Here is a 25,810-nt window from a genome sequence, read left to right as displayed (position 1 = left end):
AAAGATTATGTATTACCTTCTGGGTGTATCCAGGAAAATGAAATTTTGTCAGAAAATTTTTGGCCAGAGTGCTACACTAGTAAGGGCCAGGTGTACAGTCCCCGTCTATCAGCCGCTTAAGTTCTATTCTGGAATTAGCACAGAAAATGGTTTGTGGGAACATAACAACGCCTAACTGGAGAATAATCAGGGATAACTAAACTGGTGGTTGTGGCAGGGTTAGTGAAGTTAACTGGCGAATAAGTTTTGACAAAGGCGGGAATAGTTCCAGAATTAGTCACAACAAGATTGTTTGTTAGAACAAGGAAGGAGAGAACACAGGGCCATCACACAAATTAGGGAAGTATATTACGATTCCAAATTTATATTAAAATCTCGTACTACTACTTTTCGATCTCATGCTCGAGAGACTGGAATGTATGAATGAAATGTGAAACTATTTTCTAACATAAAGCTTTTTGCTTGTAGTAGGCCTAACAGGCATTATATGTTGGTCTTCGTGAATTATATTCTGACGTGTTATAAAAATGACCATTTGTGCCAAAACAGTCTCATTTATTTGGTGTGTGTTACAATTTCTGCAGTATTAGTAAGGCCTATTTTGTTTTATTTAGCAGACAGTGACAAAATAGACGTAATCAGATTGAGAAACCACACCAATCTTGGGTACTATTTGTATTAACAGCTTACGCATATTAGACAATGATATTTCGATTTTTCATGTAGCAAAATGTTTGATGAAGTTTGATGAGGTAATAGCAGAAAGGAAAGCATGCTATGTAAAGCTGTAGCAAGATTAGAGAGAAAACAATGCTTGCAGCTAAGGATTGAAGAAATGTGCACTATATTGCTTCTCTCTTGTCTTTACTGGGTTTATATACCCCATATTTAATTTTATGTCCCTCAAAACAGAAAGTTATTAGCTAACAGGCAATAAAGAGTGCAAATTTTCTGAAGAGTTCTTGTTCTCCCGATTACAAATAATCCTATCCAGTATTAATTGCGAGGTCAGGGCAGGATGTCAAACTAGGTGAGTGGGAACAGGAGAGGTACCAGTACCACAAGACATTTTAATTTCCACTGTCCTGAATATGGTTTGATGGCATCCAATACAAAAGATACACTTTCAATCCCAAGGAGCAAAATCCAGTGTCATGCGATAGAAGAATGCTGTGTGAAGAGGGGTGTCACTGCACTCTGTCACACTTAAGGCCAAATAACATGTCTTACATTTCCTCGGATGTATGTTTTATGTATCAGACTGTTCAGAAAGATGTGTGCTACAAAATGAACATATTTTTGAAAATTCGATTTTTTAAATTTTTGACATATCCCAAACGCTCAAGGGAGGGGGGTGGGGCTGAGAGGAGGTGAGGATTTCCACTTTTCTGACAGCTATGCATTAATCGCCTTGTAGAACAGTGAAGTTATTTTTGTTGGTTCGCTAAAGAAATTTGGCTTGTATTACTCTTTTATGCTGAGGCAGTCAATGTGTTTGAAACGAAATGTTTAGTTTCACACTATTGGCTAATTTCAACTGCTCACTGCATTTCAAGTGCACATTTTCGTCTTCTAGCACGTATGGTATTATGCCATAATAAAGAATCAAAAATGCGTTAATACAGTACTGGCACTCCAAGAATATTTACATCCCGAAACCCACTCTGAAAAGCTTAATGTCAGGTCGAGGCCTACGTCATTGGGAATCTGGACATACGAACGTGCTCTTTAAGTATGCACTTTAAATATGCCATTTTAGTATGGTTCACAAAATTCCAATGTTCTTGGAGTATCCTTTGTCTTTTTTTCTTTTGTGACATGGGCTCCCTGCGTCATAGCAGCTGCCAAAGTGTGGTGGCACCTGTTATCTAGCACTCTCTGACAACTACAGAAGTGAACCTATTTCTAACAGGTCACGGGAAAATATTGCGAATGGTGGTTTGAAAAGCATTACCTTCAAAGTAAATTTCCTTTTATGCAAGTTGAACTATGTGCAAGAATGTATGATGAATTTCTTAACTCACAGAGCGTTTGATGACGAGCCATTTAGAAGTATTTCAAGCCCAGATCAGAAACTAATGTCGTCATTATCAGCAAATTGATGTAGTTCTATGGGAAGCTCTCTCCTCTGTGGTAGCTAATTTATTTGTGGAAAACTTTGAGGACAAGTCACTGGAATCGGCTAAAAATTTTACTGGCACATTTTTGTGATATATCTTAAAGAGTAACATGTGCAAAAAAATATCAACATTATATGTGAAAGCTTAGCTTCTCTTGCAGCTTATTAACCTTAGAGACCAATATTATATGTGAAAGCTTTGCTTTTCTTGTAGCAACACTGTGTATATTAATTTAAAACATCAACTTTTCCTAGTTTGTGTATCCACAATACATAAGTGATGTTGCTGTTAGGTGACTACATCACGTGTCCTGTGGTCTGAATATCCACTGTCATTGGCTGGCGGGATCATGTGACATGAGCTATGACTGGCTTACAAAAGCGCATCACAATCTCGATTACAATGGTTCGGAAAGTAACAAGTGGTGTTTGGTGGAATTCAAATTTATACTTTCGTATTACGAAAATATGGAGCATACATGTTGCTGCACATCAAAAATCTTTCCAAAAGGAGTTTTCTTCCCTGAGTTTCATTTTCTAAAGTGCTGGGAAATTCTACGTCTGTGTATAAAAACATTACCTTTCAAAGGATTGATAAGTTTTACAGTTCCGAGGGAAAATATACTGTCACTTAATAACACAGAAAAAGTGTGTTTTCATCTGAGAGAAAGTGTATTTTTAACTGGGAAATCCGGGAAAAATCCGGGAATTTTTTTTCCTTGTCCACGTATACATCCTGTGTATGAGTGGCTGGGTTATAAGTAAATAAAACTGGTAACTTTCCTAGTTAAAAGCACGTGATGATGTCCATAGGAACAAAGATTTGTCTCAGCTGCCTGCAGTGGTGGTGACCCTAAACTTACATAAGTAGATTGTTTAGCAATAAGACAGAAGCACCAGTGTCCAAAAGTAATCTCACATTTTCTGAGATGTATTTTGAGATGTCAACATTTCTGTAGATTGGTCACTCATTTGGTTTAAATCCATAGACTGGGATGCATCCACACTGGAACTGCTACAACTTACCTATCACACGTGTCCTTTATTGCCACATTTATGACATGTTATATGCCAATGAGGACAAGAGCTGCGAGTGTGGTGAAGGAAACAGCATTTAAAGCTGGGCAATACTGCTGCTACTGATGCAGCCCATCACCACAGGTGAGGTTGTTTATAAGATTGTCTGGGCTGCAGAGCAGTTGGGTGCCTCACAGGATGTGGAAAGATGGCATGTGTAACCAGTGGCAGAGGGTTGACTGTAACAATGTTTTCTTCCATGGGAAACACTCTGGGCTGTTTTGTGGGCTTCAGCTGTTTGCATAACTTCCATCAGAGACAGATCTCATTTCCTCAATACATGGTTCCTCACTTGTGAGTTGAGCATAAGTCACACTTTAATGTCTCAGATTAGAGAGTACACTTCGTCTGCCACACAAATATTTAAAACTAAAATTCTTGCTTAATTCATGTAGGTTGGCAGTCTAATCTGCAAATTATTTATTTGGGCCCTTTTTTGGTGCCAAAATTCTAACCTTACTGCAATAATATCTTTGTATGTTAAGAAATATTGTTGAAATACACTATGTGATCAAAAAGTATCCAGACACCTGGCTGAAAATGTCTTAAAAGTTCATGGCACCCTCAATTGGCAATGCTGGAATTCAGTATGGTGTTGGCCCACCCCTAGCCTTGATGATAGCTTCCAGTCTCACAGGTATACGTTCCATCAGGTGCTGGAGGGTTTCTTTGGGAATGGCACCCCATTCTTCATGGAGTGCTGCACTGGGGAGAGGTATTGATGTCAGTCAGTGAGGTCTGGCACGAAGTCGGCATTCCAAAACACCCCAAAGGTGTTCTATAGGATTCAGATCAGGACTCTGTGCAGGCCAGCCCTTTACAGGGATGTTACAGTTGTAGAACCACTCCACCACAGGCCATGAATTATGAACAGGTGCTCGATCATGTTGAAAGATCAATTGCCATCCCCGAATTGCTCTTTGACAGTGGGAAGCAAGAAGGTGCTTAAAACATCAATGTAGGCCTGTGCTGTGATAGTGCCATGCAAAACAACAAGGGGTGCAAGCCCCCTCCATGAAAAACACGACCACACCATAACACCACCACCCCTGAATTTTACTGTTGGCACTACACACGCTGGCTGATGACGTTCATCGGGCATTCACCATACCCACACCCTGGCATCGGCAATTTTTCTCACTTGCCGCCTAACTGTCATAGTACGAGGGCTATCCACAAAGTACATTATGTTTTGGAATTAAAAATAAATAAAGTATTGGAAATTTTTTTAATTATATACAGATGAAAGACACACTTAAATACTACTTTTCTACATAGTTGCCATTTAAATTAAGGCGCTTATCATAGCGATGGATGAGCTTGGAAATTCCTTAGTCATAAAATTCGGCCATCTGTGCCTTCAACCACGTGGTTACCTCTTTTGGGACAGAAAAGGTGTGATTTTTGTGGATTTCCTGGAAAGAGGCACTACAATAAACTCTCAAAGGTATTGCCAAACTCTGCACAACCTCAGAAGAGCAATACAAAACAAGCGCAGGGGAAAGTTGGGCTCAAAGATCTTGCTGATTCACGACAACACCCGGGTCCACACAGCAAATGCCACTCGTGAAGTTCTCGAATCTTTTAAGTGGGAGTTGTTTCCTCATCTTCCGTACAGTCCCGACCTGGCACCGAGCGACTTCCATTTATTCCCAGCAATGAAGAAGTGGTTGGCTATGCAACATTTTGATGACGACACACAGCTTCAAGAAGAGGTAACCACGTGGTTGAAGGCGCAGGCGGCCGAATTTTATGACGAAGGAATTTCCAAGCACTAGGATAAGTGCCTTAATTTAAATGGCAACTATGTAAAAAAGTAGTATTTAAGTGTGGCTTTCATCTGTATATAATAAAAAAATTTCCAATACTTTATTTTTAAGTCCGCAGCTCGTGGTCATGCGGTAGCGTTCTCGCTTCCCACGCTCGGGGTCCCGGGTTTGATTCCCGGCAGGGTCAGGGATTTTCTCTGCCTCGTGATGACTGGGTGTTGTGTGATGTCCTTAGGTTAGTTAGGTTTAAGTAGTTCTAAGTTCTAGGGGACTGATGACCATAGATGTTAAGTCCCATAGTGCTCAGAGCCACTTGAACCATTTTTTTTATTTTTTTTTATTTTTAATTCCAAAACGTAATGTACTTTGTGGATAGCCCTCGTACTTGCAGTGGATCCTGATGCAGTGTGGAATTCCTGTGTGATGGTCTGAATAGATGTCTGTCTATTACACATTACAACCCTCTTCAACTGTCGGCTGTCTCTGTCAGTCAACAAATGAGGTTGACCTGTATGCTTTTGTGCTGTACGTGTTCCTTCATGTTTCCACTTCACTATCACATAGGAAACAGTGGACCTAGGGATGTTTAGGAGTGTGGAAATCTCACTTACAGACGTATGACACAAGTGACACCCAATCATCTGACCACGTTCAAAGTCCATGAGCTCCGTGGAGTGCCCCATTCTGCTCTCTCACGGTGACTAATGACTACTGAGGTCACTGATACGGAGTACCTGGCAGTAGGTGGCAGCATAATGCACCTAATATGAAAAACATATGTTTTGGGGGTGTCTGGATAGTTTTGATCACATAGTGTAAATCGTTTTTGTATTAGCTGATACAACTTGGAATTTCCTGACAGGAATATGGCCTTTTGTCTTTCCATATTAAATATTAGGCAAACCAAAAACCATAACTTCATTCCTCTGTATTAAGCATCGCACTCTTCATGTTGCTCGTTAAATGATGAGAAGGTAGTAAACATGGGTGGCATAGGAGATGTCCATGCTATATTTGCTAATACTAGCACTGCCTGTAATACATAATGGTTGTTAGCTCCTTCTAATGTAGCATGGTTTGCATTAGGAGTTATTGTAAATTGTCCATGGTTGAAAATCCACATTCGCAGCCAATCCAAAATAGTTTCAAGTCCAAATTACACGTGTCACAGGTCCCAAGTCATTGCCAATTTTGTAATAGGTGAACTACACCTACAAAATATGGACTCTAGTCACAAGAGGTAAATATAAAAGATGCTATTATGAACAGTGGAAACTATCTTGAGTCCAATCCCAGCCATATCAGAGTCACATCTAGTATAACACAATATACAATAAAATAACACTTGTAGTGTGCACTCCACTGCTCGCATTAACACTGCTTTAAGCACTATTTGAGTTGAGGAACCACAGAGGTATGTTTAATGCAGTTGTTGAGTCATTCAGGAAATCTTGGATTACTACAGGTATCAAGATTTTTCACAGTGAGAGAAAGACATCTGCGAAATAGCCAGATGAGTCAAGACCCAGGAGCACCTGCATATTATGATATTGAAAAAAATGTTACAGTTGTAGGCACATATTTTCTGAAAGTTACTGTTCAAGCAGTAAAATCAATTCATTACATTACATACTGTCAATAAAATATTCAATGCTGTGTAATATAATATATTCCTTTGACAGGTAATCAGTGTTGTCATAAAAATGTTTATACTATATGCATACAATTAAAGAGAGTAACAGAATTTTGAAAGGTAGTCTACATGCAACAAATATTTATAATAATTAATTTTATAAAACAGATGATGAAATGGGTGCAAGTAGTTCAGAAGTACTGAAAAGGGACCGATAGCCTCTGCAGTTTGGTCCGTTAAGAACTCACTCACACACACACACACACACACACACACACACACACACACACACAGTACTGAAAAACCAATACAGAGAAAGTTAGTGAAATTAAAATTCTGTGGCTGCTTTCTGAAATGAAAATCTTTGGGACTCTTAAAAGTAAAAGTTGCTGTCAGTGGGATAGGAAATTAAGAAAAAGATGAAAGTTATTTTTGTTGTTAAAGTCATCAGTTTGGTACAACACACACTGACAAACACTGTTGTTTTTTAATACAAATGTTACTGTAACTGTGTGTTTCGACATATTAAAATGATATAAAGCAATTATAAGGATTTCTACTAATATAACAAAAATATAGTCTGCACTATATTGTAACCCATTTTCATTTGAAACAGTAGAAAACAGGGAAAAATTTACTTAGTTCACTACAAAACTAATTCTTTATTTGCAGATGGTGTCTATGTTGAAGTGCATCCATCGATGCTGCAAGGAATGTGCAAAAAATTACTTCACAATTCAGATAACAGATCGAAGCATTGCAGATGCAGTTTGTCCTTTTTGCAAGGAACCAGAATTGAATGCTGATGATGAAGAGGAAGCATTGGAATATTTCAGTAATCTTGATATTCTCCTTAAAAGTTTCCTTGATGAACCCGTGCATGAACTTTTTCAGAGAAAGTTACGTGATCGCACTCTAATGAAGGATCCAAACTTCAAATGGTGTGTGAAGGTACAAAGCAACATAATGTTTTAATAAAGTCCTTGTATTCAACTCTTATTTGAATTAAATATTAAATGAACCAATACAAATAATATAGGTGATTAAGTCAATCAGTAAACTTGATGCCATTGTATTTTTCATATGAGGCCAATTCATTACATTACATACTGTCAATGAAATATTCAATGCTGTGTAATATAATATATTTCTTTGACAGATAATCAGTGTTGTCGTTAAAATGTTTATACTATATGCATAGAATTACAAATTGCACTATGCTCAAATGAATCTTGGTCTAACTGAAGTTAAAATTGGATTATTATAAGGGATTTATGTAAAGTTAGTAAAGATGTATAATTTTACCAAGTATTTTTATATAAAAACTTGATATTGTATATATTGAATTATTAGAATGAGGAAATAACATTTGATATTACTTGCCTACTTATACTCAGTTCCTCCTGTTCTAAATAGCATATTGGGCAATAATTTTCCTCTAGCAAATTCACGCAGCTTCTTCCCAGTTCATGTTCATGCATTGAAGATCCCTTACAAAAGTTTGTTTCCAGGTGTTACAAGGCCTTTCCCTACTTCTGTATGCACTCATTGGAGGCCCCAACAGTGCTGATTTGGGGCTTATTCCATCTTTCATGCATAAGGCATATATGGCAAGCTTCAGTCTTCTTTCAGCAGTGATTCTGTGCAGGCTGTGTAGACCACTTCTTCACAGTACTTCAATTTTTAAAATTCATACCAAGCGTAGTTGGTGAAAAAAAAATTTAGTTTGTGTGCTGATTTTACTTAAGTTTTCCAGGATTCACATTTGTATATTGCCATTGTTAGGATGACAGAGGAGAGTACAGCCAAAACTTTGTTGACATACCTACAGAGTCTAATGCCATATGGATCACATTTGTTGGAAGACTGCAGATGATTTCCCAGTTCTGCTACTGATGTTTATCTACATTCCCTTTGTTACAAATAAGGTGGCCAAAAAATGGAAATCAATGAGCTTCTCTTCTTGTAGTACCTTCTCCTACACTGTAATTCAAATAGATACATATTCACTGTGTTTGTCTTATCATTTATTTTTGGCCCTACAGAACTGGTCATTATGTCTAGCTTCCTTGTCTTTACTTATAAACTTTGTGGTGTTTTTGCTAGAAGAATGATTTAATCAGATAAATACAGATCCATAAGGTTAGATTGCTCATTCCAACACATGCCTAAGTTCAAGTTGTCCATAGTTTTTCTCATTATGAATTCTGTGACTAATATAGAAAAGAATGGTAACAAAATGCATCTTTGTTTTATTCCTATCAGAATGGTAAAGAAAGGGATGTTCCCATCTTCTGTTCTTATACTTCAACTTGAGTCTAAATATAGATTTCTGGAAACATCGGTGAGATGATTGGAAATTCTATATAGGCTTAGAGTATTCCACAATGATTCTCAGCATATACCAACAGAAGTTCTTTTAAAATTGATGAAGTTGTGTGCAGTGGATTGTTGAATTATATGCATTATTCTATTATGTTTCATAGAACAAGTATTTCTTTGGAACAGGATCTCCCACTTTGAAAGCCAGCCTGGTCTTCTTTTAGTTGACAATCTGCTGCATCATGTATATTTTTTTAAAGTATGATGCAAAAGACATTGCCTGGCACAAAATGTGTATGATATCTCTCCAATTTGTACATTCAGTTGGATTTCCTTTCTTCAGTAGTGTAACAATGATGCCATGTCTCCAGTCTTGTGGGACTTGCCTTGCTCGCCAGTAGATATTGCACAATATTATAATTTATTAATTTACACAATTCAACATCAGCACCCTAACTTATTTATTATAAACTCATTGAATTCTAGTGCCATGTAAAATAACTTCCTTTTTATCAATTTCATCAATATACTCTGGAATTAATAAGACAGCACTGTTAGATTGTTTATTGCAATAGCCAAGACCGACATTTGTAATTACTGTTGACTATTGGTAATCTGGCATTTGATATGTCAGTTTCTTGTGTTATATTAGTGTATTCGCTTCTTAAGGACAAATCTGTTAATATTTTCTTTGCGTAAATTACACAGTGTACTAGAGACTGTTGTAATATTCAGTTTTTTAAATGTAATTTCCGTTTGCCTCATGTTGTAAAGAGTGATGAATGCTCTTAATATCTGTTGTTTCACCACTGAAACATCATTTATTTAATTTGTTTTTTAGGCACTAGAGTTTTGCTTAACAGCTGTGCAATATATGTAGTCAGCCTGCTACATAAATTTCTTACTAAAGCTTTCATACAGATTGTAACTGGATGGATTTTAAATATTGTGAAACAAGAAACCTAAAACATTACTTTTTTTTTTTTTTTTTTTCAGTGTTCGTCTGGCTTCATAGCCAATCCCCGTCAAAAGCGACTGGTTTGTCCGGACTGTCGATCTGTAACATGTGCCTCATGCAGAAGACCTGTAAGTACAGTGCTAAGCAACACAGGAAATGAAGGATTGTTATTTTATAGTGTTATAATACCATCATCTACACAATCCTCAATGACACGAGAGTATGGATGAACTAAACGTGAAAGAAAGATGAGGCTCCTATGATACTAATACATAATCACTAGGATGTGACGTACATAGAAAATGTAAAAGAATACCACAGATATATGCACCAGCATCCAAAAGTTAAGCATACATGAGAAAGGTGCAAAATCAGAAGAGAAAATGTGAACACTTACAGTAAATGGTCAGGATTTCTCCACCAACTAGAACCACACTATCACTATAGGAAAGAAAAATCACTGATTCAAACAAGTATGTGTTTCAACAAAAATGAAAAACAGTGTATTTATCTCATAATGTCTCTGTTGTTTGCCTTTTCATTTTGAGCAGAATGTAGTCCATTGGTGTTCACAGTTTAACAATAAAAAGATGTCATCTGGAAACTGTTTTGTGCAGTAGGAATCCTTGGGATTTTGTCTGAATAGGTTATGGTTGTTTCAGGAGTTGCATGTTTAAATCAGTGTATCAGAGTTTGAGAGTGGTTGGTCTATATGTCATATATCTAGTAATATGTGTGACACTCCAGATAATGCAGAGATGGGTTTTATTGTGGAGTCATCAGCATTGTGATTGAACCATACCTCAATGAAGAAATGTACTCTCAGCAGCAAATCACTGTTTAGTTTAAAGAATGATTTATTGTGCACATTTATCTGGAGAGAAAGTTGTAGCAGTTGTAATAACATCATCAGTGTGGAAAAGAGCCGTGAGACATTGGTGTGATGAGTTACATTGAATGTGTGTCTGGAGATTATCTTCACTGATGATTGTAAGGAAGTAAGATTAGGGTTTAACACCCCCTTAATGTTGACATCATTAGAAGTAGGACACAAGGTCAGATTGGAGATGGTAATTGGCTGTGTGATTTTCATATACATTAAATGATTTATGGAAATTTATGGAAAGCTAAATCTGGATGGTCATATGATACTTTAAATAGCAATCCTATCCTCCTGTGCACCAGCATCTTAATCACTATTGCGTCTCATTTGGTCTGTTGGTTAGAAAAGTACCTGTATGAAACATAGAAACCATATTTGTGGCTTTTTGGAGGTGCTGATGGTTCATACTTTCTTTTCATGGATGATACTAGGTGTCTGCATCAAGAAGTCCTTGTAAATTTCTTGTAGTTTGAGACGTGCAGCTCATGGACTTGCTATGAAGTCTCTGTGTTTGAGTCCCATAGAACATGCGTGCGATATGTTGTGGAGGTGAACAGCATTTTCTCAGTTGCCAAGGAACTACAAAGGGCTTTTCCTGATTTCTGCCTCGTTTTTTCTCACAAGGGAATGGTTCAATAAGACAAGGTGAAACCTATCTTGAAATTTTTTACACAGGAAGAAGACAATGACAGAAATGCACTGCTAAAATTTTAGTTGCTAAGAGGTACTGCAAGTATTAGAAAAAAGTAGCTGAAAATTGCCAGATTTGTAGCGCACCAGGTGGGGGTAGAAATGTACACCCCTACTGGTGCTGTAGCAACTGCGCATGCACTACTACTACTACTACTACTACACCACACACACACACACACACACACACACACACACACACACACACACACACACACACACACACACACACACACAACCCCCCCCCCCCCCCTACCTGAGGTTTGCGGTACATTTGTAAACAGGAAACGTGACACAGCCTGACAGGAAACATGACACAGCCTGATCGTAATTTGTAAATGACATTTCAGGTTACCCGTTCATCGATAGTTTCTCCGACACTACAATACACAGTTACTATTTTCTCGAATGAGCCACTCAAGTAACATCTATTACAAATTATCAGTTGCTTTTTGCAGTGTTGGTAAATATTTACCATACAGATAAAGCTGAATTAATATTTATTGTGCTTTTGTAAGGCGTGCCTGCTAATAGAACCTTTTAGTTTCCTTTCAGTTTCACAGTAATATGGAATCCAATTAATGTTCTCAATTTAGCAATGATGAAATATGAGGAATGTGGTTTCCAACCGAAATCACCTACTTCCCATGAAGAAGTATATATATGTCATTTGTTAGTTGATTTCCTTGACATCATTTGAATGATATCGACATTTCATTTCAAATTATGGATACGTTAGAAGAAATAGGATACAACTGTGATGATTCCATGAATTGTGGTTCGGATGACATCAGTTGTGCCAGTAACAGTTCTGAAGAAGAATACCTTCCAAGCATAAAAAAAAAAAAAAAACATGTACTGCAGTGTGCAAAGATATTTTCATTTTGTAAAATTAGAGTATGAATTGTACAAATTGAAGAATGAATTGCATGAAATAAGAAATATGTGCCAAAAGGAAACCCGAAACCATCTGAATGAAAACTGTTCGAAAGATTTAGAACTGCTCATGAGGGGCTATGAATCATTATTGGTGGAGATCTATGAGACTGGGCCCTCCAAATTGCATCTGACATGAACATTGCTAATTTATGGGCTTCGTCAACCTGGCTATGCAGGTTCAAGAAATCATACATAGGAAGTCGCCAAATTACTGAGTTTGTTACGTAAGCATGTAGAGCAGCTGCCAGTGACAGACAATGCTATAGGAGAAATTCATATCTGATGTAAAGATGAAACTTGCTGTTATCAGTGCAACTGCTGTTTATAACACTGATCAGTCAGGTTTTATGAAAGAAATGCGTGCACACTGCACTTTATCATTTCGAGGTGAAAAAAAGACGGAGTCGGTTGCCCAATCAATGAATGCAATTGAACATTCATACAAGATAATGCCAGTAATAAGTATGAGTGGTTTACTAAAATAATAAATGGACTGTTTAGTTGCAAGAAGCTTGTAATCAACATATCAAAATCTGGAAAAATGGCAAAGAATAATTTTCAACATTCCATTCGAAATGTATTCCTACCAGCTACAGAAATTAATTCATTACTTTTGTTGGATTTATGGTCTGGACATAACGATGCCTCTGTTTTTGTGGTGGATGATGAAAAGCTGTATGTGTAATGTGGCTTCCGCCTGGAACTACTAGTGTGATCCAACCCCTCGATAAAGAATTTATTTGACAGTGGAAAGCATGACAACTTAATTTCTGATACCTCTCTTTCATTTCAGATTTATCAGCGGAACAGTACTCTTAAGCTCCAGTCATTTGCGATTTACCAGTTTTCTTCACCATGCTTTACGAATCTGAGCAAATAAGCCTGGTATGCAGCAGAATGTGCAGAACAATGGCCGGGACCATTTCTGACTCCAGCCCAGTTCTGTCTAAATAAAACTAGTGGTTACTGTGAAGTGCTTGACTGCATCAATTCCTCCTTTGTCCAGTGTGTCCGGTTCAAGAAGAATGTTTTTTTTTTTTGTCATTAAATAGACAATTCACATTTTTGTGATGACTACAGGGAATAAACAAAAAAACTATTTCACTGATAGTCAAATGTACAACATTCAGACATTATTACAATGGATGGCCTACAGGAATTGTTATAAAATGTAGTACTGCAAGACACATTTCATTTCAACAAGTTAAAAGTCCTCATTGATGGAAGTTGTCTGTGACATCAAACACAAGGTTTTTTTCTCTGCTAGCCACTTTTATCAGAATTACTTGTGCAAGAATTTCAGTATGAAGTTATTCAAAAAAATGTTTGTATAGTTTATGCCAGGTTTTCTCCAGAGCAAAAAAGCTAAGAAGCATGAGCAAAAGAGAATTCTGTCTAGTGTACCTGGTAGGCCTCTCACAGGTCTTTCAACTGGACACCACTGCGGGTACTTGTGTGTTCCTAACCTTGCCCAGTTACCTAATTGGAAAATGGAGAACTGTGGCTTAACATAGAAAATGAACCACATGTCTTTCATGGTCAGTCCAACATCTGTGAAAAGTGAATGCTGAGTTAAAAATCATAGTGAAAAAGTTGTGGTCTGAACAGGTTTTGATCCCATGCTCTCTGGATCACGAAGCATGTGCTTTGCCACTAGACAATTTTTATTTTAGAAAAAAATAGATAAATATGACCATTAGACCTTACATGCATAGTGAAAACACTAGCTGTCACCTCTTGAGGTGATGCTCAATGTCGGTCATTGGTGTTCTTGAATGAAATTTTCACTCTGCAGCAGAGTGTGTGCTGATATGAAACTTCCTGGCAGATTAAAACTGTGTGCCAGACTGAGACTCAAACTTGGGACCTTTTCCTTTTACGAGCAAGCGCTCTAAACAAATGAGCTACACAAATATGACTCACAACCAATCCTCACAGCTTTAATTCTGCCAGTACCTCATCTCCTATTTTCCAAACTTCACAGAAGCTCTCCCGCAAAACTTGCAGAACTAGCACTCCTCGAAGAAAGGATACTGTGGAGACATGGCTTTGCCATAGCCTCAGTGATGTTACCAATAATGAAATTTTCACTCTGAAGTGGAGTGTGCACTGATCTGAAGCTTCCTGGCAGGTTAAAACTGTGTGCAGGACCAAGACTTGGACTTGGGACTATTGCCTTGCGCAGGCAAATGCTCTACCATCTGAGCTACCCAAGCACGACTCATGGCCCCTCCTTACAGTTTAAATTCTGCCAGTACCTCGTCTCCTATCCTCCAAACTTCCCAGAAGCTCTTCTGTGAACCTTGTAGAACTAATACTCCTGGAAGAAAGGATATTGTGGAGACATGGCTTAGCCACAGCCTGGGTGATGTTTCCAGAATGAGATTTACACTCTGCAGCAGAGAGTGTGCTGATATGAAACTTCCTGGCAAGTTAAAATTGTGTGCTGGATTGAGACTCGAACTCCTTTCATGGGCAACACTCCTGAGTTCAAGTCTTCGTCCGGCACACAGTTTTAATCTGTCAGGAAGTTTCATATCAGCACATACTCCACCTCAGAGTGAAAATTTCATTCTGGAAACATTCTCCAGGCTGTGGCTAAGCTATGTCTCCACAATATCCTTTCTTCCATGAGTGCTAGTCCTGCAAAGTTCACAGAAGAGCTTCTGGGAAGTTTGGAAGATAGGAGATGGGGTACTGGCAGAATTGAAATTGTGAGGATGGGTCGTGAGTCATGCTTGGGTAGCTCAGATGGCAGAACATTTGCCCGCGCAAGGCAATGGTCCCAAGTTTAAGTGTTAGTCCAGCACACAGTTTTAATCTGCCAGGAAATTTTAATTAGTGTTATAAATTTCTTCTCAATGATAATGAGAAGACAGGGAAAAATGGCAGCTGACATAGAAGGAAAATTTTGGACAGGTGCTAAGGAGAGATGGAGAGGTAATTCCATGTAAAGTGCATGATCTCCATACGTGTCACACATCCATACAAATTGAGACACTTAAATTCTTCCTTCTGCGCACCATTTTGCTTACTCAGTCAAGAACAGTGTGCTCACCTTGCATAATAATCCTCAATGAATAGCAAAGTTCCTCATTGTGGCTCTAACAAGATAGAGTTGTATCCTGTATTCTGAACATTAGCTCCAAAAACCGAAAACTAATAACACTGTTTTCATAGGCAATGTTCACTACCTCATGTTCTCTTCTGTTCCCCCTAGCATAAATGATTCTACCTATATACAAGCAAATCGTAATGAATTTTCTGCAAATGCTCATTTGCACATCTTCACTTCCATTCACTTCCATTTGCTCCACTGTAAAGCAGGCTTTAGGTACTTAAAATTGGTGTCTGTGAATTCTGGATAATTCTGCTATGCAGCACTGCGTGAGTAATTCACTGAGTCACGCACTAGGTGGGCAGGGCTGTACAAACCATTGTTATAAGCTTTTCTTCATGTGACAAAAATGTGTAACTTCAACATTTTTTACAAAATACTTACAGTGTCTCTTAGCAGCTAAATTTTTGGCAGTGCATTTCTTTTGTCATCTTCTTCCTCTGAAAAAAATTTCAGGGTAGGTTTCGACTTGTCTTATTGGACCATTCCCTTGTCAGAAATAATGACTAACAACTACTGCTACATTTTGAGTGACTTTATGGAGAGCATATGACATTGCTGTTAAATGTATATGGCACTTAGGGGTAGCCATTTTCTGTATTAATTGTTTTGTTGTTGTGAAAGATACTGTAGACTCCTGTTTTCCTTTATTCTTAATTATGTTTAACTTTTTAACATCAGAACACACAGGAAAGAATAGCTAATATGAAACTCCAACCAGATGTAAATAGAAGAAGCATTTAGTTACAATTACTTACATTTACTTACACTCATGGCAGCATTCACAAACAGAAAGACAAAAGACTTGCTACCTTTTATGGTGCCAAGAGACCCTTTGCTCACTGACTACATCTCAGTAATCAGTAAGCAACTATGAAAGTGAACTTAACCATTGTCCCCATTTCCAAGACAGTGACAATAATGGAAATTAGTATGCAGCGAACAACTGAGCAGCAAAATTTTATACATTGGAAGTTAGTAAAGCAGATTTTAAAGATGAGTTTTTCAGAGGATGTTAGGTGGTATTAAAGTGAGTACTGTTAGATGTTCCTCATATTTTTGGTTCTTCTGGTTTGATAAACTAGTAAAAAACAACAGCTATACACAAGCACACCCCATTCCTCAATCCCTTGAGAACTGAGTTGAAATATGGAACTACTTCATATTCTTTTTCTCGCTGGGTTTATTGTCATACAGATTTAATGTCTGAGAGGAATTCTTTGATCCACTTGTTATGCAATGAATAATGAATTAACTGTTGGGGCTGAGAGCTGACCCACGAGTGGCAGAGAATGCGGCCATTTGTAGCTCAGGAAAAGGTGCTGCTTCCTTGCCTGGATGAAGATTGTAGAGTGTTGGTCACTGGAAGCACACTGTGAATCTTAGTGAAATGCCCTGATTGCAATAGTCCTTTATTTATTTTAGTACAGAGGAGGACTTCAGCGGTTGGGAGGCTATTGCCTCCAGCAGCCTAGTTGGCTCCTGATGGGCCTGCACTGATGTCACCAACTGCTGACCCAGGAGAAGGTTGTGCTATAAGTGATGGCTGCCGGTGTCACAATGACTACTGAAAGTTGATGCTGCCTTGTGTGACCATTGACGTGTGACAGACACAGCTTCTGCCAATTTGACTGCTGTGGGGTTGCAGTGTACCACACCGGGAAGTACAGCATTTAAGCCATGGTGCCCACCATGGCCAAAGTCAAAGGCATATGCCCACACTGGGTGGTGATCAGCAATGATGAGGGCTTACAGAAACTGGTGAAACAAGAGTGTAGCCAATCAGCTCCTAGGCCAGGCTTGAACATGTGACTTACCAGGGAGGTTGGTCACCAGTGGAACATAGTCATCCTGCAGATGACCCAGTGGTGTGAATGTGCCAAGTTGTCTGTATATTGTCCCCAGCTTAGACGTGTACACCTGCAGTTACTGGAGACAGTCATTATGCTTCATCCAGCAGTGAAGCGGTCTGTGCCTGAAAATTAACAGCTGACAAAGATTGTGGCTTTCAGCATCACGTACCCAGCCTGACACAGTCATATGTAGAGAATGTTTGCGAGCATGTGAGAGTGAGGGTCTGATTTTTTTTTTTTTTGGGGGGGGGGGGGGTGGATAAGTGTTTATGAGGGCATGCTAGTCAGTACTTGTTCAACAGCAGCACCCCCACTCCAGAAAGGATAAAAGGCTGCAGCAGACAGATGTTACCACTGGATGCTGATGACTTCATTCATTCTGATTTTCTTGTTTAGTCAGGTCCTGCAGGAGCCTAGCTGAAATGTAATACTGCCCAACTTTACCCTTAAGAAGTACTGGATAGCTTCTTCTGCTTCATCAGCATGCTAACTAGGTACTCTTCCATTCTGAATATTCCTTGCGAAACAGTGTCTGGACTTCAAGCTGACAATAACTTCCTTCAGTACAATGCCATTTTGCTGATTATCAGAGGAACAGTCTATCAAACCTGATGGTGTCTTTGTGTAACATAATAAAAGAAAAAAATTAAAGCTGTTTCTCAGCTTAAGATGCTCACTTTCTAAGTATTAAGAGAAATTTGAGGTAAAAAAACAATTACATATACAGTACGCTCTTGCCTCTCAAGCATCAGATTAGTTTTATTCTAACATAATCAGAATGGAGAAGCTGAGTTCAGAATGCTCAGTGACAGAGGTTGACTGCAAAATTAAGTACATTTGTAATACTTCTGTTTACACCTATTTTTAACAGTGTTTCTTGCTTTCATTTTTATGCTTTTTTTTATTTGCTTTCCATGACCAAAATTATAAAAGTAGATGAAATTTGTACCAACCTGTACATATGTTTACTTATTTGAATAATGAAAATTGAAATTTCATTAAATATTAATGAAGTTCCATACCTCTAAATCAAAATGTATTGTGAAACTGTATGGTAATAATATCACTAAAATAAAATTTCAGTGGGCATGGTTGGTGTTACAACAGAGAACTGCAGTAAGTCTGGCACTGCCAAGATCATTTTAGTTTTTAATATGTTCTTTGTGAAAAAATGTCTGGTTTGATTTTTGAACAGCACAAAAATTGCAGGAAAGTAAGAATACTTAGTGTACACTCCAGTCATTCTCACAAGTCACTGAAGTGGTTGCTACATCTGACTGAGATCACAATGGATGGAAGCTACAGCTTTCTTTCATTCACACATCATGTTTTGTAGATGCCGTCAGGAGGGAGAACTCTCAAGAATACAGAACAGATCGTACAAATCAATTGTTACATTTTATTACCAGTCTGAAAACAGGGAAAAACTGTTCCAATAGTTCCAATTTAAGCTTTCAGTTACATTTTTATGTCCAAATTCATTATACTTCTGAGTAATCAAGTAAATTTTTTTTGTGTGGTGTTTGTAATGAGAGCTACTGGTGGGGTAATTTTAGTCAGTGGAATTGATTTAACACGGAACTGATTTTCATTCTTGAGCTAAACTTTGATACTGTGTTTAGCTGTGTATATCACTCACATGCCATTTATTTCTATAAAATCATTAACACTGCACAGAAAGTAATGCAAAAATAGTTAATACATATTTCTGGGTTCCTATGTAACAAGCTTCACCAGGAACTGTCTGGCATAATGCTGTTATTTATGCTAGGTCATATGACTATTTATCAAGCTTTATCTACTACTGAGTGCTTTTTCATGTTGTATGTACTATCTTCAAACGTTTTCTTGAGCAATAATACAGCAAGGGACACACACTGTTTGTTCCGGATTCCGGAGAGAAGAGACACGGTCATCCCCCCCCACACACACAGTAAAAAAAGCAAAAGCACTCTAATAACCACTCACTGATTGAAACAAATTGTTATGATTATATTAAAACATTTTATATTCCTTTATCTTATGCTTCATACCACACATTTAGAAGATTGTAAATAAAACACGCAGATAATAAACATTGAAATACTTTGTGCCATCAAAATTGAAAGCATCTTCTTGACAGATTCAGTAATCATAGGTATTGTTGCAGATTATGCATCATGTATGAGAAACATGTGCTGCTCTAATGATTACGACACTACTATAGCACAGACATAATATTGTTTCAGCAACAAGATAAACAATGATCAGAGACATAATGTTAGTGGCTCAGTGCCTTATGTCTTCTACCAATTCAGCATCAGGAAGCCAAATAGTCTAGAAAATGTTCAGACAGTAAAATAACTTATATCAGATTATATCAGACATGACAGAAGCATGTACCATTATGCATTCTCCGTGATTTCAGTGGGAGGTCCAGCATGAGGGCCTAAGCTGCAAAGAGTTTGCTGAATGGAAGGAGGCTAATGACCCAGAGTACCAGGCAACAGGACTGGCACGCCATCTGGCAGAGCATGGAATTGACTGCCCCAAGTGTCACTTCCGTTTCTCATTGGCACGTGGTGGATGCATGCACTTCACCTGCTCACAGTGCAAGTACGAATTCTGTTGTGGCTGTGGGAAACCTTTCCTCATGGGTGCCAAATGTGGGCTGACTGAATACTGTGCTAAGCTGGGTCTACATGCTCATCATCCTCGTAACTGCCTGTTTTATCTTCGCGACAAAGAACCAGGAGATCTTCAGAAGCTGTTGCAGGTATTATCAGATACTTATTTGTGTACCTGTCATATAGTATGTTTCAAAATAGTGGATAGTAAATATTTCAGGAGGTATTAGTGTAAACAATTTTGAGTAAAAGTATTCATGAAAACTTTGTCATTGAGTCCCAGGCTACAGCTGTTTGCATGTGTCATCTAAAATAAAATCTCAGGAAAAATGTCAAGGTTAGAGGGAAGGCTTTCTAATGCATTTATTAGTCAGAAAACATTTTAATACCTTTACATATATTACTTTTTTAATTTCTCAGTTCAACAGAATTTCCAATTCTCTATGAAATTTGTAGACCTTATAAGGTCATGTTAATATTACTTTAAGATTGTAACTGATGTTCATGATGTGAGCTGCTAATCTGTCTTGAGTATTTACACTTACTTTGCAGTCACTGCTTTTCAACTGCACCCATACACAGTGCAACACAGTAAGATTTGTTAATCTTTAACTGTCAAAACATGTGACCTCAGTGCTGTTTTCTTACTTTGAGAAAGTAAGCATTAGGTAGTGTACCATCTTATGGCTAGACTGTAAAGAGATGGTGTTATGCTGAAACATCAGCATTCTTGCAGCCAAAATGAAATCTTATAGTAATATGAAGAGCTTACACACATGTCCCATTAAGAGTTCATAAAACATGACCAGAACTGATACATCCCAAATGTACAGTGAAATGTTTCACACAAACACACACATATGGCACCAACCACCTAGACTCTTAATGCAGCACTGTATGGTTAAATGACAATGGCGTCCTCTTGGGTAAAATATTCCGGAGGTAAAATAGTCCCCCATTCGGATCTCCGGGCGGGGACTACTCAAGAGGACGTCGTTATCAGGAGAAAGAAAACTGGCATTCTACGGATCGGAGCGTGTAATGTCAGATCCCTTAATCGGGCAGGTAGGTTAGAAAATTTAAAAAGAGAAATGGATAGGTTAAAGTTAGATATAGTGGGAATTAGTGAAGTTCGGTGGCAGGAGGAACAAGACTTCTGGTAAGGTGAATACAGGGTTATAAATACAAAATCAAATAGGGGTAATGCAGGAGCAGGTTTAATAATTAATAAAAAATAGGAGTGCGGGTAAGCTACTACAAACAGCATAGTGAATGTATTATAGTGGCCAAGATAGACACGAAGCCCATGCTTACTACAGTAGTAAAAGTTTATATGCCAACTAGCTCTGCAGATGATGAAGAAATTGAAGAAATGTATGATGAGATAAAAATAAATTATTCAGGTAGTGAAGGGAGACGAAAATTTAATAGTCATGGGTGACTGGAATTCGCCAGTAGGAAAGGGGAGAGAAGGAAATATAGTAGGTGAATATGGATTGGGGATAAGAAATGAAAGAGGAAGCCATCTGGTAGAATTTTGCACAGAGTATAACTTAATCATAGCTAACACTTGGTTCAAGAATCATAAAAGAAGGTTGTATACATGGAAGAAGCCTGGAGATACTAAAAGGTTTCAGATAGATTATATAATGGTAAGACAGAGATTTAGGAACCAGGTTTTAAATTGTAAGACATTTCCAGGGGCAGATGTGGACTCTGACCACAATCTATTGGTTAAAACTGAAGAAACTGCAAAAAGGTGGGAATTTAAGGAGATGGGACCTGGATAAACTGAAAGAACCAGAGGTTGTACAGAGTTTCAGGGAGAGCATAAGGGAACAATTGACACGAATGGGGGACAGAAATACAGTAGAAGAAGAATGGGTAGCTTTGAGAGATGAAGTAGTGAAGGCAGCAGAGGATCAAATAGGTAAAAAGACGAGGGCTAGTAGAAATCCTTGGATAACAGAAGAAATATTGAATTTAATTGATGAAAGGAGAAAATATAAAAATGCAGTAAATGAAGCAGGCAAAAAGGAATACAAACGTCTCAAAAATGAGATCAACAGGAAGTGCAAAATGGCTACGCAGGTATGGCTAGAGGACAAATGTAAGGATGTAGAGGCTTATCTCACTAGGGGTAAGATAGATACAGCCTACAGGAAAATTAAAGAGACCTTTGGAGAAAAGAGAGCCACTTGTATGAATATCAAGAGCTCAGATGGAAACCCAGTTCTAAGCAAAGGGGGGAAAGCAGAAAGGTGGAAGGAGTATATAGAGGGTCTATACAAGGGCGATGTACTTGAGGACAATATTATGGAAATGGAAGAGGATGTAGATGAAGATGAAATGGGAGATACGATACTGCCTGAAGAGTTTGACAGAGCACTGAAAGACCTGAGTCGAAACAAGGCCCCGGGAGTAGACAACATTCCATTAGAACTACTGATGGCCTTGGGAGAGCCATTCATGACAAAACTCTACCATCTGGCGAGGAAGATGTATGAGACAGGCGAAATACCCTCAGACTTCAAGAAGAATATAATAATTCCAATCCCAAAGAAAGCAGGTGTTGACAGAAGTGGAAATTACCGAACTATCAGTTTAATAAGTCACAGCTGCAAAATATTAACGCGAATTCTTTACAGACGAATGGAAAAACTGGTAGAAGCCGACCTCGGGGAAGATCAGTTTGGATTCTGTAGAAATGTTGTAACATGTGAGGCAATTCTGACCTTACGACTTATCTTAGAAGAATGATTAAGGAAAGGCAAGCCTACGTTTCTAGCATTTGTAGACTTAGAGAAATCTTTTGACAATGTTGACTGGAATACTCTCTTTCAAATTCTAAAGGTGGCAGGGGTAAAATACAGGGAGCGAAAGGCTATTTACAATTTGTACAGAAACCAGATGGCAGTTATAAGAGTCGAGGGGCGTGAAAGGGAAGCAGTGGTTGGGAAGGGAGTGAGACAGGGTTTTAGCCTCTCCCCAATGTTATTCAATCTGTATATTGAGCAAGCAGTAAAGGAAACAAAAGAAAAGTTTGGAGTAGGTGTTAAAATCCAGGGAGAAGAAATAAAAACTTTGAGGTTCGCAGATGACATTGTAATTCTGTCAGAGACAGCAAAGGACTTGGAAGAGCAGTTGAACGGAATGGACAGTGTCTTGAAAGGAGGATATAAGATGAACATCAACAAAAGCAAAATGAGGATAATGGAATGTAGTCGAATTAAGTTGGGTGATGCTGAGGGAATTAGATTAGGAAATGAGGCACTTAAAGTAGTAAAGGAGTTTTGCTATTTGGGGAGCAAAATAACTGATGATGGTCGAAGTAGAGAGGATATAAAATGTAGACTGGCAATGGCAAGGAAAGCGTTTGTGAAGAAGAGAAATTTGTTAACATCGAGTATAGATTTAAGTGTCAGGAAGTCATTTCTGAAAGTATTTGTATGGAGTGTAGCCATGTATGGAAGTGAAACATGGACGATAAATAGTTTGGACAAGAAGAGAATAGAAGCTTTCGAAATGTGGTGCTACAGAAGAATGTTGACGATTAGGTGGGTAGATCATGTAACTAATGAGGAGGTATTGAATAGGATTGGGGAGAAGAGAAATTTGTGGCACAACTTGACTAGAAGAAGGGATCGGTTGGTAGGACATGTCCTGAGGCATCAAGGGATCACAAATTTAGCACTGGAGGGCAGCATGGAGGGTAAAAATTGTAGAGGGAGACCAAGAGATGAATACACTAAACAGATTCAGAAGGATGTAGGTAGCAGTAGGTACTGGGAGATGAAGGAGCTTGCACAGGATAGTTTAACATGGAGAACTGCATCAAACCAGTCTCAGGACTGAAGACCACAACAACAACAACTGCTGGTGGAATGTAATGGTGCAGTGGGGGATGTGTTGGGTAGAGGGGGGAGAGGTGGGAGGCCGGGAGGGGTTTGGAGGTGGGTGGCTTGTGGCTGTGCAGGAGGCAGGTGGTTCACCATCTAAGAATGTGGGAGAGTGGGGGGGGGGGGGGGGGTGACAGGTGGCTAGGCATAGGATACACAATTGTTGAAGCCAGTGGGGAGCAGTACATGTTGAAGGTGACATCAGGATATGAATTTGGATGGGACTGATGGGACTGAGGAAGAGGAATCTCTTGGGTGGAGGGTGTGGGGACAGTGGGTTACTAGAGATTGAGGTCAGAATGATTACAGGAGTGAAAATGTGTGCAGAGGTGTGTGTGTGTGTGTGTGTGTGTGTGTGTGTGTGTGTGTGTGTGTGTGTGTGTGTGTGTAAACAAATATGTTAGAGGAGAAAGTGTCAGCCGACAAAAGTAAAACTTGAGATAGTACTCAGTTTCCTAGATCAAGTCATCTGTCTGTTCCAATCATGTGGGTGCATAAATGCTGCATTGCCAATTACAGGAAGGTGTAGCTCTACATCTATTTAAAAGTGTACACACGATCTTTATAATTTCTTTTACAACTACTTTTTCCATCATAACACTGAGCATCAAACTGTAAGCATTTACAGTGAAAAGTATACAGTAATACATTTGAATGATATTGCTGCAATCAGATTATGGGTACTATATTTCTTTCTTTGTGACTTTTAGACTTTTCTGTTATAGTAATTCTTTACTGTTTCTATTATTTCATAATCATTAACAAAGGAAAATATTTCCAACTGAAATGTCCTTTCTTTGTCAGTAACGTTTTTAACATTCAAGATGTATTTCAAAATGTTTGGATTCTGTTTTACAAGTGCTGCATGAGTGCTAATGAATGAAAAGAGCAGATATTATAACAATATAACAATAATAATAATAATAATAATAATAATAATAATAATAAAAAACAAAGACGGAGGATGAGATGGTCAGATGAAGTTAATCGACACCTCATGTTCTGTTATTACCAAGCAACAAACCTAGGAACCAACACAACTGGATACAGATCACAAGTATACACAACATTTATTACCAGATACCCAGAATTAAAATTTTTAACAGAACAACGACTAGCTGATCAGATCCGTGTAATAATCAAAAATAACAGGATACCCCAGTCAGAATTAGAAAACATCAAACAACAAGTACAACAAATACTGGAACAAAATAATGTGCAATCAGAAGAAGAAGAAAATACAGTAATGGACTCAAACATCCCAGAGCAAACAAACAAAGAACAACACGCACCAATTAAACAATCAGAGGAAAATGAAATCTTAAGACAGCCACCAGAACAAGCACAAATAGAACACGAAGTGACACAGATGTTAGATATAGAAGAAAAATTTCAGCTAACATATATAGAATACAAAGACACAAATACAGACATTAGACCATTCTTGCATAGACCACCAAATAACCCACAAGTCGAAACAACAATAAAAACTATCAACACAATCATACACAACAAAATAAATGAAAACACAACTATGGAAGAGTTACAACTACTGGTTTATATAGGAGCACTCACTACACTAAATATACACACTAGGCAGAGATCAGAACCAACCAACACACAGAAGAAACCCACAAAACCAGCATGGCAACACAGGCTACAGATCAAAATAGAAAAACTGAGAAAAGACATTGGACAGCTAACACAATTTATAAGAAATGAAATCTCAGAAAAAAAATGAAAAAGGTTAGGTAAAATCTCACAACAAGAAGCGACAGAGCAATTAGATGAAAAGAAGCAGAAATTACAAGCATTAGCCAAACGACTCAGAAGATACAAAAAAAGTGAAAATAGAAGGAAACAAAACCAAACATTCAACACAAACCAAAAGAAATTTTACCAGACAACAGATAACACACACATTAAAATAAACAATCCACCAAA

At 38.2% G+C, this 25,810-nt stretch overlaps 1 protein-coding gene across 1 annotated transcript in view; it reads left to right on the top strand.

The window, feature by feature from the left end:
• The window catches only part of LOC126235125 (E3 ubiquitin-protein ligase lubel), a 443,689-nt gene that overhangs the window by 379,009 nt on the left and 38,870 nt on the right, over window positions 1–25,810 (top strand). Inside the window, exons 18-20 of the mRNA XM_049943859.1 lie at window positions 7,271–7,549; window positions 9,917–10,006; window positions 19,769–20,116. Of these exons, the coding sequence (XP_049799816.1) occupies window positions 7,271–7,549; window positions 9,917–10,006; window positions 19,769–20,116 (717 nt within the window). The remainder of the gene's footprint in view (window positions 1–7,270; window positions 7,550–9,916; window positions 10,007–19,768; window positions 20,117–25,810) is intronic.

This window comes from Schistocerca nitens, chromosome 2 (genome assembly GCF_023898315.1).
Source record: "Schistocerca nitens isolate TAMUIC-IGC-003100 chromosome 2, iqSchNite1.1, whole genome shotgun sequence".
NCBI lineage: Eukaryota > Metazoa > Arthropoda > Insecta > Orthoptera > Acrididae > Schistocerca > Schistocerca nitens.
This window is presented reverse-complemented; position numbering and strand designations above follow the sequence as displayed.